The 14,538-nt window shown below is 52.0% G+C and overlaps 2 protein-coding genes across 4 annotated transcripts; both read right to left on the bottom strand.

Moving 5' to 3' along the window:
* Positions 1 to 5,246: 5,246 nt before the first annotated feature.
* Positions 5,247 to 7,229, bottom strand: LOC103654223 (pentatricopeptide repeat-containing protein, chloroplastic-like). Of its 2 annotated transcripts, XM_008681053.4 has the most exons (2): positions 6,490 to 7,224; positions 5,247 to 6,375 (listed from the first exon to the last, which is right to left on the bottom strand). In XM_008681053.4, exons 1-2 carry the CDS (start codon positions 7,135 to 7,137, stop codon positions 5,647 to 5,649), a joined length of 1,377 nt encoding a protein of 458 aa, XP_008679275.1. In that variant the 5' UTR covers positions 7,138 to 7,224; the 3' UTR covers positions 5,247 to 5,646. The 2 variants fall into 2 exon arrangements, with proteins under 2 accessions (XP_008679275.1, XP_008679274.1); XM_008681052.4 differs by having other exon boundaries at positions 5,458 to 7,229.
* Positions 7,230 to 7,484: 255 nt separating this feature from the next.
* Positions 7,485 to 12,435, bottom strand: LOC100502198 (uncharacterized). 2 transcript variants are annotated; one of them, XR_004857622.1, is made up of 6 exons: positions 11,961 to 12,435; positions 11,086 to 11,142; positions 9,455 to 9,490; positions 9,187 to 9,375; positions 8,674 to 9,058; positions 7,485 to 8,591 (listed from the first exon to the last, which is right to left on the bottom strand). XR_004857622.1 is itself a non-coding variant. In NM_001363232.1 (5 exons), exons 1-5 carry the CDS (start codon positions 12,195 to 12,197, stop codon positions 8,055 to 8,057), a joined length of 1,569 nt encoding a protein of 522 aa, NP_001350161.1. In that variant the 5' UTR covers positions 12,198 to 12,321; the 3' UTR covers positions 7,730 to 8,054. The 2 variants fall into 2 exon arrangements, 1 of the variants encoding a protein (NP_001350161.1); NM_001363232.1 differs by having other exon boundaries at positions 7,730 to 8,591; positions 8,674 to 9,375; positions 11,961 to 12,321.
* Positions 12,436 to 14,538: the final 2,103 nt, after the last annotated feature.

Below are 14,538 nucleotides of genomic sequence, written 5' to 3'. Positions count from 1 at the left end.
CTCTAGATGCTAAAGCGACTACAGAGGACAGTCAAAAAGCGACTGATGTCCTCTAGATGCTAAAGAGACTACAGAGGACAGTCAAGCTGTCCTCTAGATGCTAAAGGACTACAGAGGACAGTCAAAAGCAGGCTGTCCTCTAGATGCTCAAGACTTATTCCATCATTCTCCCCCTAAGTCTTGGGCATCGTCTTGTGAGAAAGTTGGGCCATCCCGGACCTGGAGCAAAGCTCAACAAACTTGATCTTCCCAAGGGGCTTGGTGAGCAGGTCTGCAAGCTGATCCTTGGTGTTGATGTAGCGCGCCTTGATGCTCCCTTCTGCCAAGCAGTCTCGGATGAAGTGGTATCTCAGCCAGATGTGCTTGCTCCGTTCATGGAACACGAGGTTCTTGGCCAATGCCAGAGCGGACTGGCTGTCCACCCTGAGTTCCACCGCTCCAGTGTCTCTCCCGAGGAGATCACTGAGCAGTCGAGCCAGCCAAAGAGCCTGAGTCGAAGCAGTGGACGCCGCTATGTACTCGGCCTCGCAGCTGGACATGGCCACCACCTGCTGCTTGACCGACTGCCAGCTGATGGGGCACTTGCCGAGGAAGAAGAGGATCCCGCTTGTGCTCTTGCTGGTGTCGATGTCGTCGGCGTGGTCGCTATCGCTGTACCCGACAAGGTGTGCCTCCCCAGGGCACCTCGGGTAGTAGAGACCGTGGTCGAGAGTCCCCGCAACATAGCAGATGATCCTCTTCACAGCCTGCTCATGCTCCGTCGTCGGTCGCTGCAAGAACCGACTAACGTTGCCGACGGAGTATGCCAAGTCAGACCGTGTGTGGACGAGGTAGCGAAGGCTCCCCACAAGACGCCGATACTGAATAGCATCCACCTCCTCCGTCGTGATGTCGCGACTCAGCTTCAGCCTCTCCTCCATCGGAGTGAGAGCTGGGTTGCAGTCGGTGAGCCCAGCCAGCTCAACAATGCGCCTGACATAGGCGGTCTGGCGAAGTGTGATCCCGGAGTCTCCCTGGTGCACCTCAATCCCCAGGTAGAAGGAGAGATGCCCCAGGTCACTCATTTGGAAGGTGGCCTTCATCTCTTCCTTGAACGCTGCCACCTCTACATCCTTGGCGCCGGTGATCACCAAGTCGTCGACGTAGACACCCACCAGCAGGGCATTTCTCCATTGCCCCGCCGATAGATGGCCGCCTCGTGCGGGCTTGGCATGAAGCCCATCCTCTTGAGCGTGGAATCCAGCTTGGCATTCCACGCCCTTGGTGCCTGTCGCAAGCCGTAGAGAGCCTTGCGCAGGCGCAACACCTCGCCCTCCTTGCCAGGGATCGCAAAACCTGGTGGCTGGTGTACATAGACCTCCTCCTTTAAGTCGCCGTTAAGAAACGCCGACTTGACATCCATGTGATGAACATGCCAGCCCTTTAGGGCTGCCAGCGCGAGGAGAAGTCGCACGGATTCCATCCGTGCTACAGGGGCGAAGGCATCGTCGAAGTCGATCCCCTCTTGCTGCAAGAAACCGCGTGCCACCAAGCGAGCCTTATGCTTGACGATGGCGCCGGCTTCATCCCTCTTTAGTTTGAACACCCACTTAAGGGTGATCGCGCGATGACCATGAGGGAGATCAGCGAGCTCCCAAGTGCGGTTCGTCTCAACTGCGTCCATCTCCGACTGCATCGCGGCACGCCAAGCCGCATGTTTCTCGGCCTCCGCGAAAGACCGAGGCTCACCATCGTCGCATGCAAGGTGCAACTCTCCTGCCAGAATGCGAGACGCAGGGCCCGGCACCAACGGGTCGATGAGAAGGCCCTCCACCCTTCGATACCGCAACGGCTCTCCGTCGTAGCACGCGTCGACGCGCTCCTCGTCGCGGGACAGATGGGTCACGAGCTCCACTGAGTCGTGCTCGACACGAGCTGGTGTCGGAGAGGACGTTCCCGGAGAGGGTACCGTCGGTGCTGGAGTACGTGGTGGCGAAGAGCTCGCTGTAGCCGGAGTCGTGGCTGGAGTGCGTGGTGGTGAAGAGCTCGTTGTAGCAGGAGCTGGAGAGTTTGGCGCTGGAGTCGGTGGAGACTTGAGGGCTGGGGTAGATCTGCTCGGAGAAGAGTTGCCTACTCCCCCAGCTACCTCAAAGTGGACGTACTCGATGGTGAAGTCGTACGTCGAAGTCGTGTCGTCGTCCACCGCCTTGTCCCACGCCCATCCTCGCCCTTCGTCGAACACTACGTCGCGCGTCGTGCGCACACGCTGTGTTCTTGGGTCAAGGATGTGGTAGGCCTTCGAGCCCTCCGCGTAGCCAATGAACACTCCGGGGTGCTCCTATCGTCGAGCTTGCTGATGTGGCCAAGCTCCTTGGTGAACGCGAGGCAGCCGAAGACCCGTAGGTGAGAGACCGCCGGCTTGCGCCCATGCCAAGCCTCGTACGGTGTCATCCCGTTGAGAGCCTTGGTGGGCGAGCGGTTAAGGATGTAAACCGCTGTCACCACCGCCTCTCTCCAGAAGACAGCTGGCATTCCTCTCTGCTTGAGGAGAGCCCGAGCCATCCCCACAACCGTCTGGTTGCGCCGCTCGACGACGCCGTTCTGCTGCGGGTTGTACAGCGCGGAGTAGTGGCGCTGAACGCCCTCATCCGCGCAGTACGACGCGAACTCAGCCGCCGTGAATTCGCCGCCGTTGTTGGTGCGCAGCACGCGCAGCTTGCGGCCGCACTCCGCCTCCGCAGCGACCTGCACACGCCTGATGGCGTTCGCAGCCTCTCCCTTGCTGCCAAGGATCATCACCCACATGTAGCGGGAGAGATCGTCGACGAGCAGCAAGAAGTAGCGTCGTCCTCCCGGTGTGGCTGGTGTCACCAGGCCACACAAGTCCCCATGCACGAGCTCGAGCCTCTCCTTGGCTCGGAAGCTCGACTGCTGGGGAAAGGAGAGTCGTCTCTGCTTTGTCAGCACGCAGACATCGCAGAATTGCTCCACATGGTCAAGGCACGGCAGGCCTCGTACCATTTCCTTGGCACTGAGCCGCTTCAGGGCCTCGAAGTTAAGGTGCCCGAAGCGCTCGTGCCACTGCCACGCCCCGTCGTCTCGACGAGCAGCAAGGCAGCAAGGTTGTGCCACCTTCACATTGAGGATGTATAACCGATTTGGACTCCTGCGTACCTTGGCAAGAAGGCGACGAGAGGGATCCCAGATCCTCATGACTCCATGCTCGACCTCCACGCGCGAACCGTTCTCATCCAGCTGTCCCAAGCTGATGATAGAGTTCCTCAACGCGGGGATGTAGTAGACTCCGGTGAGCAGCCTGTGCTCACCAGACGCGGTGGTGAAGACGACTGAGCCGGCGCCCTTGATCTCTACGCCGGAGGCATCCCCAAACTTGACGGAGCCTCGGACGCTAGAGTCAAGCTCGGTGAAGAACTCCCGTCGGCCGGTCATGTGATGAGTGGCGTCGGTGTCGAGGCACCATCCTTCGATCATGTCCTTGTTGGAGCCGTCGCCGAGGAAAGCGCGTGCTTTCGACTCATCAAGGTGGAGGAGTGCCACTGCGGCCGGTGCCGCTGGAGATGGCTCGATGCTTGCATGTGCCAGGAGCAGGGCCTCCTCCTCCGCCTCCGCCTGTGCGACGTTGGCCTGACCACGTCGTGGCTGCCGACAATCCCTGGCCCAGTGGCCAAGCTTGCCGCAGTTGTGGCAGTCGTCGTCTCGTGCCGGCTTCTTGTTGCCGACAGCGCCGCCTTGGGCACCTCCACGTGCACCACCCTCAGCATGTCCTCGCGCCCCGGCCTGGGCGCCTCCACGCGCCTTGCGCGGCTTGCCGCGTTTGCGGCCTCATGTCGAGGAGGACTTCCCCTTCTTCTTGTCACCCTGGCAGGCCTCCCACTGCTCCCGAGTGAGATGTAGCTTCCCGCCGATAGTGATAGGCCCAGAGAGAGCCTGTGGTTCGTCGCCGTCGACCACCTTGAGGCGACCAATCGCCTCTTCGATCATCATCGTGGAGAGGTCTAGCAGAGACTCGATCGAGCGAGCAATCTGCCTGTACTTCTCGGGGATGCAACGGAAGAGCTTCTCAACAGCTCTCTCCTCATCGTAGGTGTCATCGCCGAACTGCACCATCTTCTGCAACAGAGTGTTGAGGCGGAGAGCAAAGTCATCAACATCCTCACCTGGCTTGAAGGTCAGGTTCTCCCACTCCTTGCGAAGTGCCTGCAGTGTGGTCTTGCGGGCATGATCGCTGCCGATGCGGGTCGCAGCGATGGCGTCTCAGGCCTCCTTGGCAGTCCGCTTCTGGGAAAGCAAAAACTGCATCTCGGGCGGGACTGCAGCAATGAGGGCATCCAGCGCCCGCCGATCCTCGTGGTAGTCGACGTCGTCGTAACGAACTGCTTCCCACATGTGGCGAACCTGGAGCCGTACCCTCATCACCGCGGCCCACTCGACGTAGTTGGTCTTGGTGAGGGTAGGCCACCCACCGCCGGGACCGATGTCCCTGACAATGGCCTGGGCCATGCGGCGACCATGGTACCGATCTGGGGAGGGAGAACCGCGCCGCCTGTAGAGGCCGCGATCTCCATCGACTCGGTCGCAGCCGCCGGGAGCACCGCCGGCGCGTCTACGCCCGTCTGGGCTACCGCCGCGTGCGCCCCCGCCTGGAGCGCCATCAGCGCGTCGACGCCTATCCGGGCTGCCACCACGCGCGCCCCCACGGGGATGCGCGGCTGCCCACTGTGCCGCCTGCTCTCGCGCTGCTTCCCTCGCCAGCCTGAGCTCTTCGTCGGTGTTGTCGTCGACAGAAGCAGAGCTGCCAGCTCTACTGCCGCGCAGAACCTCGAGCTCTGTTGCCACCGCACGTGCAGCATCCGCCGCCTCCGCTGCTTCTACTTCCGCTCTTGCCGCTGCCAGTTCCGCCGCCGCCAACTGTGCTGCCCTCGCCGGTGTCGCTGCAGCCGCTGCTGCTGCTCGCTCGCGTTCTTGTGTCGCGGCGACCTCGGCCTCCTGCTGGCGCCGCGCATTCGAAGTGGCCGAGCGTAGGGACATGGTGGGCTAGTGAGGGGTCGCTGCGTGTGGAAGAGGCTGTCTCAGACGAAAGGCTGCTCGTCTGAGCAAGGGAGGAAGGAACAGTTGGAGCTCTTGCTGCCGACTGAGTGTGGGGAGAGGCGCGGGAATGAGATGAGCACGAGATGTTTAGACTGCAGGATAGTTTGGCTCTGATACCAATTGTAAGTAGAGGGACTCTAACTCTCATCAAGAGGATGACACTATGAGTTGGGGCAATTTTCTGTTTATTTCCTCAAACACTACACAATGTCATACCCTTAGAGGGGTTGGGAACACATATTTATAGCCCTAGGGGCTGCACTACCACACCTTCTCACACACACTACACAACAGGATTGTCCTCTAGATGCTAAAGCGACTACAGAGGACAGTCAAAAAATGACTGATGTCCTCTAGATGCTAAAGAGACTACAGAGGACAGTCAAGCTGTCCTCTAAATGCTAAAGGACTACAGAGGACAGTCAAAAGCAGGCTGTCATCTAGATGCTCAAGACTTATTCCATCACCATTCCTAAATCCATAGGCAAAGGCAAAACGCTGAACCCAGATTGCAGCCTGCAGGCATGGCATCTTCTACGTTAACGCAGTATCAGCAACTCAATCCCCATCAAAGCTGCTGCCTCCATGCACATCACAACCATACCTCGTCATCTCGTGCCAGAGCAGCCCAAGCATCTGTCCGATCTCCCCGGCCAGCGGATGGGACTGATCTCCCGACACGAACTCGTGCACGTCGCCGTCGATCTCCACGGTGCTGTGCCCCGGCCGTTTCTTCACCCCGCGCGCTTTCATCAGGCTTCGGACCTTCCCCGCGCCGTCCCACTTCCCGACGGCTGCGTAGATGTTGGAAAGCAGCACGTAGTTGGCGTCGCCCTGGGGATCCAGCTCGAAGAGGTGCTGCATCATCTGCTCGGCCATGTCCAGGTTCCCGTGCGTCCGGCAGCCTGCGAGGAGTGCCCCGAGCACCACTTCGTTGGGCCGCATCGGCATCGTCTCCACCACGTGCATCGCCTCGTCCAGGCGCCCGGCCCGGCCGAGCAGGTCGACCACGCACCCGTAGTGCTCCATCCGCGCGGCGACACCGTACTCTGTCGTCATGAGGTCGTAGTACCTCAGGCCGTGCTCCGTGAGACCGGCGTGGCTGCAAGCCGTGAGGACGCCGGTGAGCGTCACCGCGTCCGGCTTGAACCCCTGCCTCCGCATCTCCTCGAAGAGCTCGATCGCGTCTGTGCACCGGCCATTGGCTGCGAACCCGACGATCATCGAGTTCCAAGAGACCACCGTCCGCTTCCTAATGGAGCGGAACACCTGCGCCGCGAGGTTCACCTGTCCGCACCGCGCATACATGTCGATCAGCGAGTTGGCGACGCGGACATTGCGCTCCAGCCGCTGCCTGAGCACGAGCCGGTGCACCCACATCCCGAGCCCGAGCGCGCCTACCTCCGCGCACGCAGACACGACGGCGACCAACGTGATGTAGTCCGTCTCGACGCCGTCCAGCAGCATGGCGCGGAAGCAGTCGATGGCCTCGTCGTGGCGCCCGTTCTTGACGAACCCGTCGATGAGCGCCGTCCATGAGACCTTGTCCGGGCCGGGCATCCCGTCGAACACCTCGAACGCGGCGTCGACGAGGCCGTTGCGCATAAGCCCGGAGATCATGGTGTTGTAGGTGACGACGGAGCGGACCGGCATTGAGTCGAACAGCTGGAGCGCCAGATGCGGGAGGCGGGACGCGAGGTAGAACCGCGCGAGGCAGGTGGAGAGGAGGAGGTGGGAGGGGAATAGCTTGAGCGCGCGGGCGTGGAGGGTGAGGGCGAGGGGGCTGGCTAGCGGCGAGGATGGGGAGTCGGCGCAGGCGGAGAGAACGGTAAGTAGCGTGACGTCGTTGGGGGCGGGCGCGGCGGGGGAGGAGACCATAGCGCAGAGAGATGCTGCCGCCGCATGCAGGTCACCCTGTCGCGCCGCGCGCGAGATGGTAGACGTCCAGGAGACGACGTCCCGCGGCGCATGGCGCGGTGCGCGTTGGAATTCTTTCGTGGAGCGCGGAGGTGCGGGGTGGGCGAGAGACGGAGGAGCGGCCGCAGCCATAACACCGGGGTAGTTTTATCTCTCCACGAAAGTGCTTACTGATGCGCTCGCTTCGCCGCCTGTCTCCTTCAGTTCTGTCTGTCCGGGTCCCCGCCGCCTCCAGGCTCCTAGCTTCCATGACATCCTCATCCTCTCGTGCCTCGACAAACTTGCATTTCGACAAAATATCTTCAAAATTCAACAGAAACTTGCACGTGCCATTTCACATGGGTGGTTTAAGCATCTATAAAACTATTTAGGCCACAGTAGAAATAATTTGACCACTCGTTTTTAACTCCACTTATTCTGAACGAAAGCATTGGACAAACATAAGCAAGTTCTGTTGAAGAACTGATACACATAATCGATGCTGCAGGAACTAAATAATGTGTACAACTAAATAGAAATGATACATTGCGCTTCTGAGCATCCTTTTACAACATACATGCATCTGAAGGACTATATGCAAGCAAAACTTTCAATGTAGAGTGGATTCCCACTGAAGAGAAGAACTGCAACCTAGATGATTGAGAAGAGAGGGGAAGAGAAATCATCAGATAACAATCACTGTGGACAATGTCCTTGCACAAAAAGGGTCACAAAAAATCTGCAATGAAATTGCACACTGTATTATATTTCTAAGCTTCCCGATATGAAGTGCCTTGCTCTTGATATCTGTAGCAGTGCGCATAGGAGCACAACTATCAGAACCTAGCCCATCTGATATTCCACTACCAAGGAAAGGAGATATTTTGTTGTCATTCCAACAACTTTGTTTACATATCTTCAGTCCGAGGATGAAAGGAAGCCAAACAAAAAAATCTTCCCTCCTTCGCTACAATGATATACAATTCATATGTGACAAACAGAAAAAACCTTTACACCTTCGCAAAATGGGATTGAGATTACACCGGTAACCACAACCAATCTCTCAATAATCAATCCTCAATATTAATTCCACTGAATCTGGACTTCAAATATTGAACAGCAAGCTCTTTCCAGTCTGACAGAGATGCAAATGGCAGCAAACCAGCCAAGCATGGCAGAATAAGTGACACCAAAATGTAAAATGTGTATCGGCGGGCCCAATATGGCAAATGACCAGCCTTGGTCCTGTGAGTCACAGAAATAGGACCATACAGCATGTGATGTAAAAGAGATGGCCAAATATTTCCAAGTAAATGGATGGAGCAAAGGGCCTCCCAGTATATAAGCCATACATTTCCATCCCCGCCCAGTGTGTCAACACAGCAGCTTCCAAAATAACCACAAAGAACTCCCAATATCATAACATTGAATGTTACTGGCATGTTTGGTCCAGTCATTGCAGAACGCTGGAATATCAACCAACCGATTAGTAGGAGCATCAAAATTCCAAAGAATATCCTTGTTGCGGCTATCACATGGCATTTGAAAAGCAGCAAACCGGAGTTGATTGCTGACACTGAACTTGGCATCCACCAAGATGTATACTCCTGCAACAAAAGGGAGCACATGATATGAGCTTTTCATGGCACTGGAAACAACTAATTTGCATTGGAAAAATCTGGTACATACCCTTGAAATTGCTGCACAAGCTGAAGTAGCAGCAGTTATCCGCTGGTACGAATAAATATATGTTCCATATCCAAAACAGACAGACATGAGTACCACTGCAGTAAGGAGCATATCTATAAGTTTCCTGAAAAGTTCTGCATGCTTTGTATCCTCCATTTCAGTCTTGAATTTCTTCTCTTTGAATGAGGCTTTCTGAAATCCCATATGAACTTTGATCTTCTCTAACATTTGTGATTCAGAGCTCAGAGCTAACTGAGATCGACTCAATTGCAATTTTCTCATAGTAAGTCCTATTTCAAGCTCTTTGAGCTCATTTGAACGAGCTTGCTCATTCAGCGATCTCTCAAATACACTAAGGATGTGCTGACCAATTTCTGGATTAGACCTGCTACAAGTAAGATGAACCAACTGATCATTGATGCCTGTATGAAGAACAATCTGGCTATTCATTGAACTCGAGGGCATGTCAGTCTGGACATCATGTATCTGACTTTGTGAATCAGCACCACCAACCTTTATTTCAGGTAATGAATCAGCACCACCCAACTTGATTTGAGGTACAGAATCATCATCTTTGTAAGAACATTGCTCCACATCTTGCTCAAAAACAGGCGTTTCATTGATAAGGTGAATGGTTCTCAATGTACTACCAAAAGCTTTCTCAAAGTTACTCATGAAGCTATGAAATCTGTCACCATAAATCTACACCGCAAAAAAGGAATATAATAAGCTTATGAGAAGCAGAAACAGAGTAGTGAAAAAGAAACTGGCCAGCACATACATTTGTTAAGGACTCCTTCACTGCCGAGGTACACATCTGCATCCAGAATTGGTGTCAGGACATCCATGGTTTGTTCCAAATAGTAATCATTTTAGGCCTGCTAATGCCTAATGGCAACAAACCCAAACCACACCCAATCCATACCCACATATAGTAACCTTGATATCCATTCCACACCCACTGAAAAACATAAGTAAATTAAACCCAATCCATCCAATAATTTTATTGACCCCAAACCAAACCGCAAATGGGTGGAAAACCATGGAAAACCCATGGGTACAGTCGTAGAGCTTGCTTAACCATAACAGCAACCAAGACTGCTGCACTGTCACTCAGATACTTCGAGTAGAGGGTTTACTCCGTCCATTATCAGAGTTACTTAACCCTGCTGCCACCAGCATCTACTCCAGATTTTTATGGTTCCATTAAAGCATCAAGATTCGATGCTGATGCTACATCTGCAGCAGCACTATTGTTTAGGGTTTCATCCTTTCCAGGGATGAAAGATTAAAGAACATGCCCAACAGCACTAATTTCTAGGAATTGCTCTTCGCATACAGCATAGCCATCATCAAAATTCATACAGATTACAACAACGTACAGCTATAAAAAATATTTATTTTTTTTAAAAAAAGATCTACAACTACGCCAAGCCGCCAACGGCCAACCTCTACTAACTTATGGTGTATATATATATTTGACAAATTAATTCTTATAGGCTCTCTCGTCAGAAACACTCTTGGAAGGGAAGATCAAGAAGTAAAGCTCATAAATCAGAAAAGAAATATTTGCAAACTGGCCCTAAACATGTGCATGCAGAGGCGACGTTGACAAAGATGCCCTCTGCTGCGCAACCTTCGCTGCTCATTCCTGCAAAACAGGGTTTGCAAATTGCAACAGCAATTGGTACTAGCTTGATCGCATTCATGAACATGATTCTCCTTCATATGTAGTAGGGTTTTTTTTAACCAGGACAGATTTCTTCAGCTCTGATGGCGACCTGTTGTCTGGCACTCCTTCGATCAAGTCGTCTCTGACTCTGAGCTGAAACTCCAAAGCTGAACCGTGCCAAGGAAGATCGACCCAGCAATGGGGTCTGGTCCGTCCACACACCGGTGACCGGTGTGTCTCCCCAGAGCAAACCCCGGGCCAGTTGGGATCCAGGAGACCGGCTCTTGGCGCCCGTCAACTTCGCTAAACCCTCATCACATCAGCACCCCGTCCCTGACAGAGATTGATAAAGCTAGCACGCAGCCGCAGGCACAAGCTGCCTGGGGGCAGGACGGCGACGAACCAGACTGAAGAAGATGGACAGGGGACGATGGGGAGGCGCTCGCGTCAAGTCGACTGGCGAGCGGACAAGCGCGGGGGTGGGGGCAGTCGGTGACATGGTCTGTGTCGGGTGGGTGAGGACCCATGGGGCCGACGGCCTGTGGAGAACCCATATACACCCATGGGTATAAACCGTTTCCACCCACAATATGAAATAAACCCAACCAAACCACTTCATAGTTAATTAAAACCCATCACAGCCCATCTAAATCAAACCTATTTCTAAAACCCACCCAAAATACCCATTTATAACCACCCCATTTGCAGGCCTAATCATTTATGAGAAGCCGCATCTGTACCTTTGAGAGGACATCAGGTCGTAATCCCCCTTCAGAACCAGCGCATCTATTTACAACCTGTAAGAGAAGGAGGTGTTAGTTTCTGAAGCTGATTGGTGTTGCCCCAAGTACATCCACCTAAATCATTTCACTTATTGTACAATTTGAGTTACTGATAGAATTTACTTCCTCCTATTAGGCCCAAAATATAAGTAGCAAACATTCCAACATGCACTATCAGTTAGAATATTAGGATGAGATGCTCATACCTTTACACTTTGATATAAACAAGCATGCAGTGCTTAATATTCAAACTCGGAATTTATTTTAAAAACAAAAAATAAGTGTTAACAACAGAACACAAGTCAAACAACTATAATCAAGATAGCATTAAAAATCAAAGTACCTCGTCCCCAGCCCTTTAACAATGTGGTGCATTCATATGGCAAGTTCTGAACTGAACAGCCAAAAAAACATGAGCCAAGCAAGAACAGATGTAACTCGGCTTTTATAGCAAGTATATAAAAGTATACAGTTCCGATTCTTTTCCCCCAGTCGGAACTGAATATTTCAAAATTCTTGTAAATTCTGTCAATTTGAATTGAGGCCTTCTTTCCCCAGGTAAGGCTTTAACATCAAACAGCATTATCCCAAGTTCGACAGAACTCAAGATTTTGCACTGAATCAAATAGAAATCTTCAGTGGTTTGAGCAACGCCTCATGTTTGGTTATTGCATATTCCATCAGAACATATGTACACGGTATGATCTCGCACAAAAGTGTAAAACCATCCAAACATGGCAATAGAAGCTAGACCGCACGAAGGGTAAAGATTGAATTTTTGGGTTACCGCGGCGTAGACAAGAAGAGAAAGAGGCAAGATACATCCCGCTCACCTGGGCAAGCACCGCCGCGAAGGACATCCCGAGAGGCAGCGCAAGATCCTGCACATCGCCGCCATCGGCTCTCACCCCTCCCCTAACGGCCACCTGCCGCCGCCACCGGCGCCGCCGCCGCAGGTGCACCCCCTTGAGCAGCCAGGAGCGCCCGGACGCCGAGACGCCGGAAGACGAGGCCGACGAGGACGACCCGCCGGCCTCCGGCGAGGCGGCGGCGATATGGGCCCCGTTCATACGGGAAAGAGCCCTGTGGGGGAAGAGAGGCGCTAGGGTATATTGAACTGAAGCTGCGCACTACTGTGAAATTTTGCCCTGGACTCCGCTTGGAAGTAAAGTAACGAAGAAATTCTTCGCCGGCTATGAAACGAACTGGAGATGGGAACGCGATAGCGAAACGGCGTCGTAATGACGCCGAGTTAGCCGCTGAAGCAAATGCGGAAGGAAGCTCCGGTCAACTCGCGCGTGTAAACCTGAACACTTCTGTCAAAGTTCGTTTGGACGTGGATTGGATTCGCCGTTGCTTTCCTTGTATCTTTCTTTTACCGTTGGTTATTAACAATAAAGAGACCAGCAAAATGACTTGTAAAGCTAATTTTAAGTTACTTAGAGCAACTCCAATAGATTAGTAATATGTTTGGTCAAAGTAAATTCAGCTAATGTTAGAAAAAGCGTCTTCAATAGACTCTCTAAATGACTTTAAATTTAGTGGCACTTTATCCCTCCAACTTCGCTCTTTATTTTTGGGTAACCTTAGTTTGTGGTTTACCGAGTCTGTTAGATTAGACTGCACTTTTTTCTGTAAAATCTAATCTAGAGAGTGGCTAAATCAGTAAATTCGGTTAGTCCTGAATATAGTTATGGGGATAGATAGACGGCTAGAGATAATCTTAATAGCAAAAAAGACTATGTTCAAAAATCTCTAAAACTAATAGTTGTCAACTAAAATTAGTTGACAAGTTTAGAACAGGTTAGCTAATAAACCAGCTAATTGTTAGTCATGTCTCTCAAATAGCTATTAGTTGTTAGCTGCTCTATCCTAGCTAATAACTTGTTAGCTGACTAACAATTAGCTCTAGAGATTTGGAACATGACCTAAGCATCTTCTAGAGACACTCTATTTTTGACTCTCTATATGACACTCTACATATAGATTACATTCTATATATAGCATCTCACTCCAATAGATTATCTATTTAGTTTGGCTAATTTGCGGCTAGCCAAAATTGACTAGAGCGGGGCCAATTTGAATAGCCGGATAGCTTAACGAGTTGGATGACTAGTCTGTTGGAGAGTTATTTTGCTGTTGAGTAGCCAAATTTGGCTTGCTGAACCATTTGACTAATCTCTTGGAGATGCTCTAACTGTAGTCAAATTTGGCTAGCCACTCTGATCCAAGAGACTCTTTATTTTTTACTCTCGATTTAACTATTTATTTGTCTCTCCATAAAGATTAAACTCTATATATAACATCTTGTTCCAACATATAATTAGCTTGGCTAGCGAGAGTTGCTAGCCAAATTTGGCTAGTGAGGGAGTTAATTTATTGGCAAGTTAAATGGTTAGTCTGTTGCAGAGCTATTTGCTATTAAGTAAGTACAATTTAGTTTGACAAGCTATTTAGATAGTCTCTTGGAGATGCTTTGACTAGCCAAACTAACTTATAATGAGATGCTACGTATAAAGCGTAATCTCTATGAAAAGGTAAATAGAGAGTAAAAAATAGAGAGTTACTTGAAGATGCTATTGAACTGGTAAAAGGTTGTTGTACGTAGACATACAACTTGCATCGACGAAGATTGAAGGGTAATTGAAATTTGAAACTTCTCAGTGTTCTCAGAGACAGAAACTTCCTTGTCAGTAGCAGAAACTGCTCTGCAACTGCAGCCTCAAACAATGGGCCACTCGTAAATTTCGCTGGTCTCACTGGCATACTACTTTGGGCCTGGTGAACGATTTTCTGGCCCGCACACGTTCCACATCAAACGGACAGTTCACGCACGGCATGACATCGCAGGCCTGTTTATGCTCACGAGGCCGCCTAGCTCTTACTGGGCCATCATTAGGCTAGCCCACCCCTCCAACGAATATCCCGTTCTCCACTTCTCCTGTTCTCCATGCTCGCGAGCACCAGTCGAACTCTGCTCCGTTCTGATGAATCATGAGCAGAGGAGCCAGCATCAGCACTTCAGCACTGTCGTTGTCGTTGACATCGACCCCGACAATTTCAGTTCTGCATCTGTAGGTACGTAAGATTGCTGACCCCGTCTTGGACAGGATTTTCTTTTACGGATAGAATTGAAGTAGCCCACTGGAATCCAAGGCCAATGGGGCAATGGGGCTTGTTGCCTGGTGGCAAGAGAGGTTGCCCAAAAGCCTCACGCTGAAGGCAGACCACGATGAATGCTCAATATCCTCCATCGTCTTCACCGGCCCGGTGCCGCCTCTCCATAGTCAGCATGGGCTCGCCACCAGGTGAGCCTCACAAGTCGTAACCAACTAGAGATGGCATCCCCCATTGGGAATTCTTTTATTAGAGAACAGTGATGGAAAAGTTAGTTTTTTTCACCGGAATGTA

Source organism: Zea mays, chromosome 4 (assembly GCF_902167145.1).
Source record: "Zea mays cultivar B73 chromosome 4, Zm-B73-REFERENCE-NAM-5.0, whole genome shotgun sequence".
NCBI classification, from domain to species: domain Eukaryota; kingdom Viridiplantae; phylum Streptophyta; class Magnoliopsida; order Poales; family Poaceae; genus Zea; species Zea mays.
This window is presented reverse-complemented; position numbering and strand designations above follow the sequence as displayed.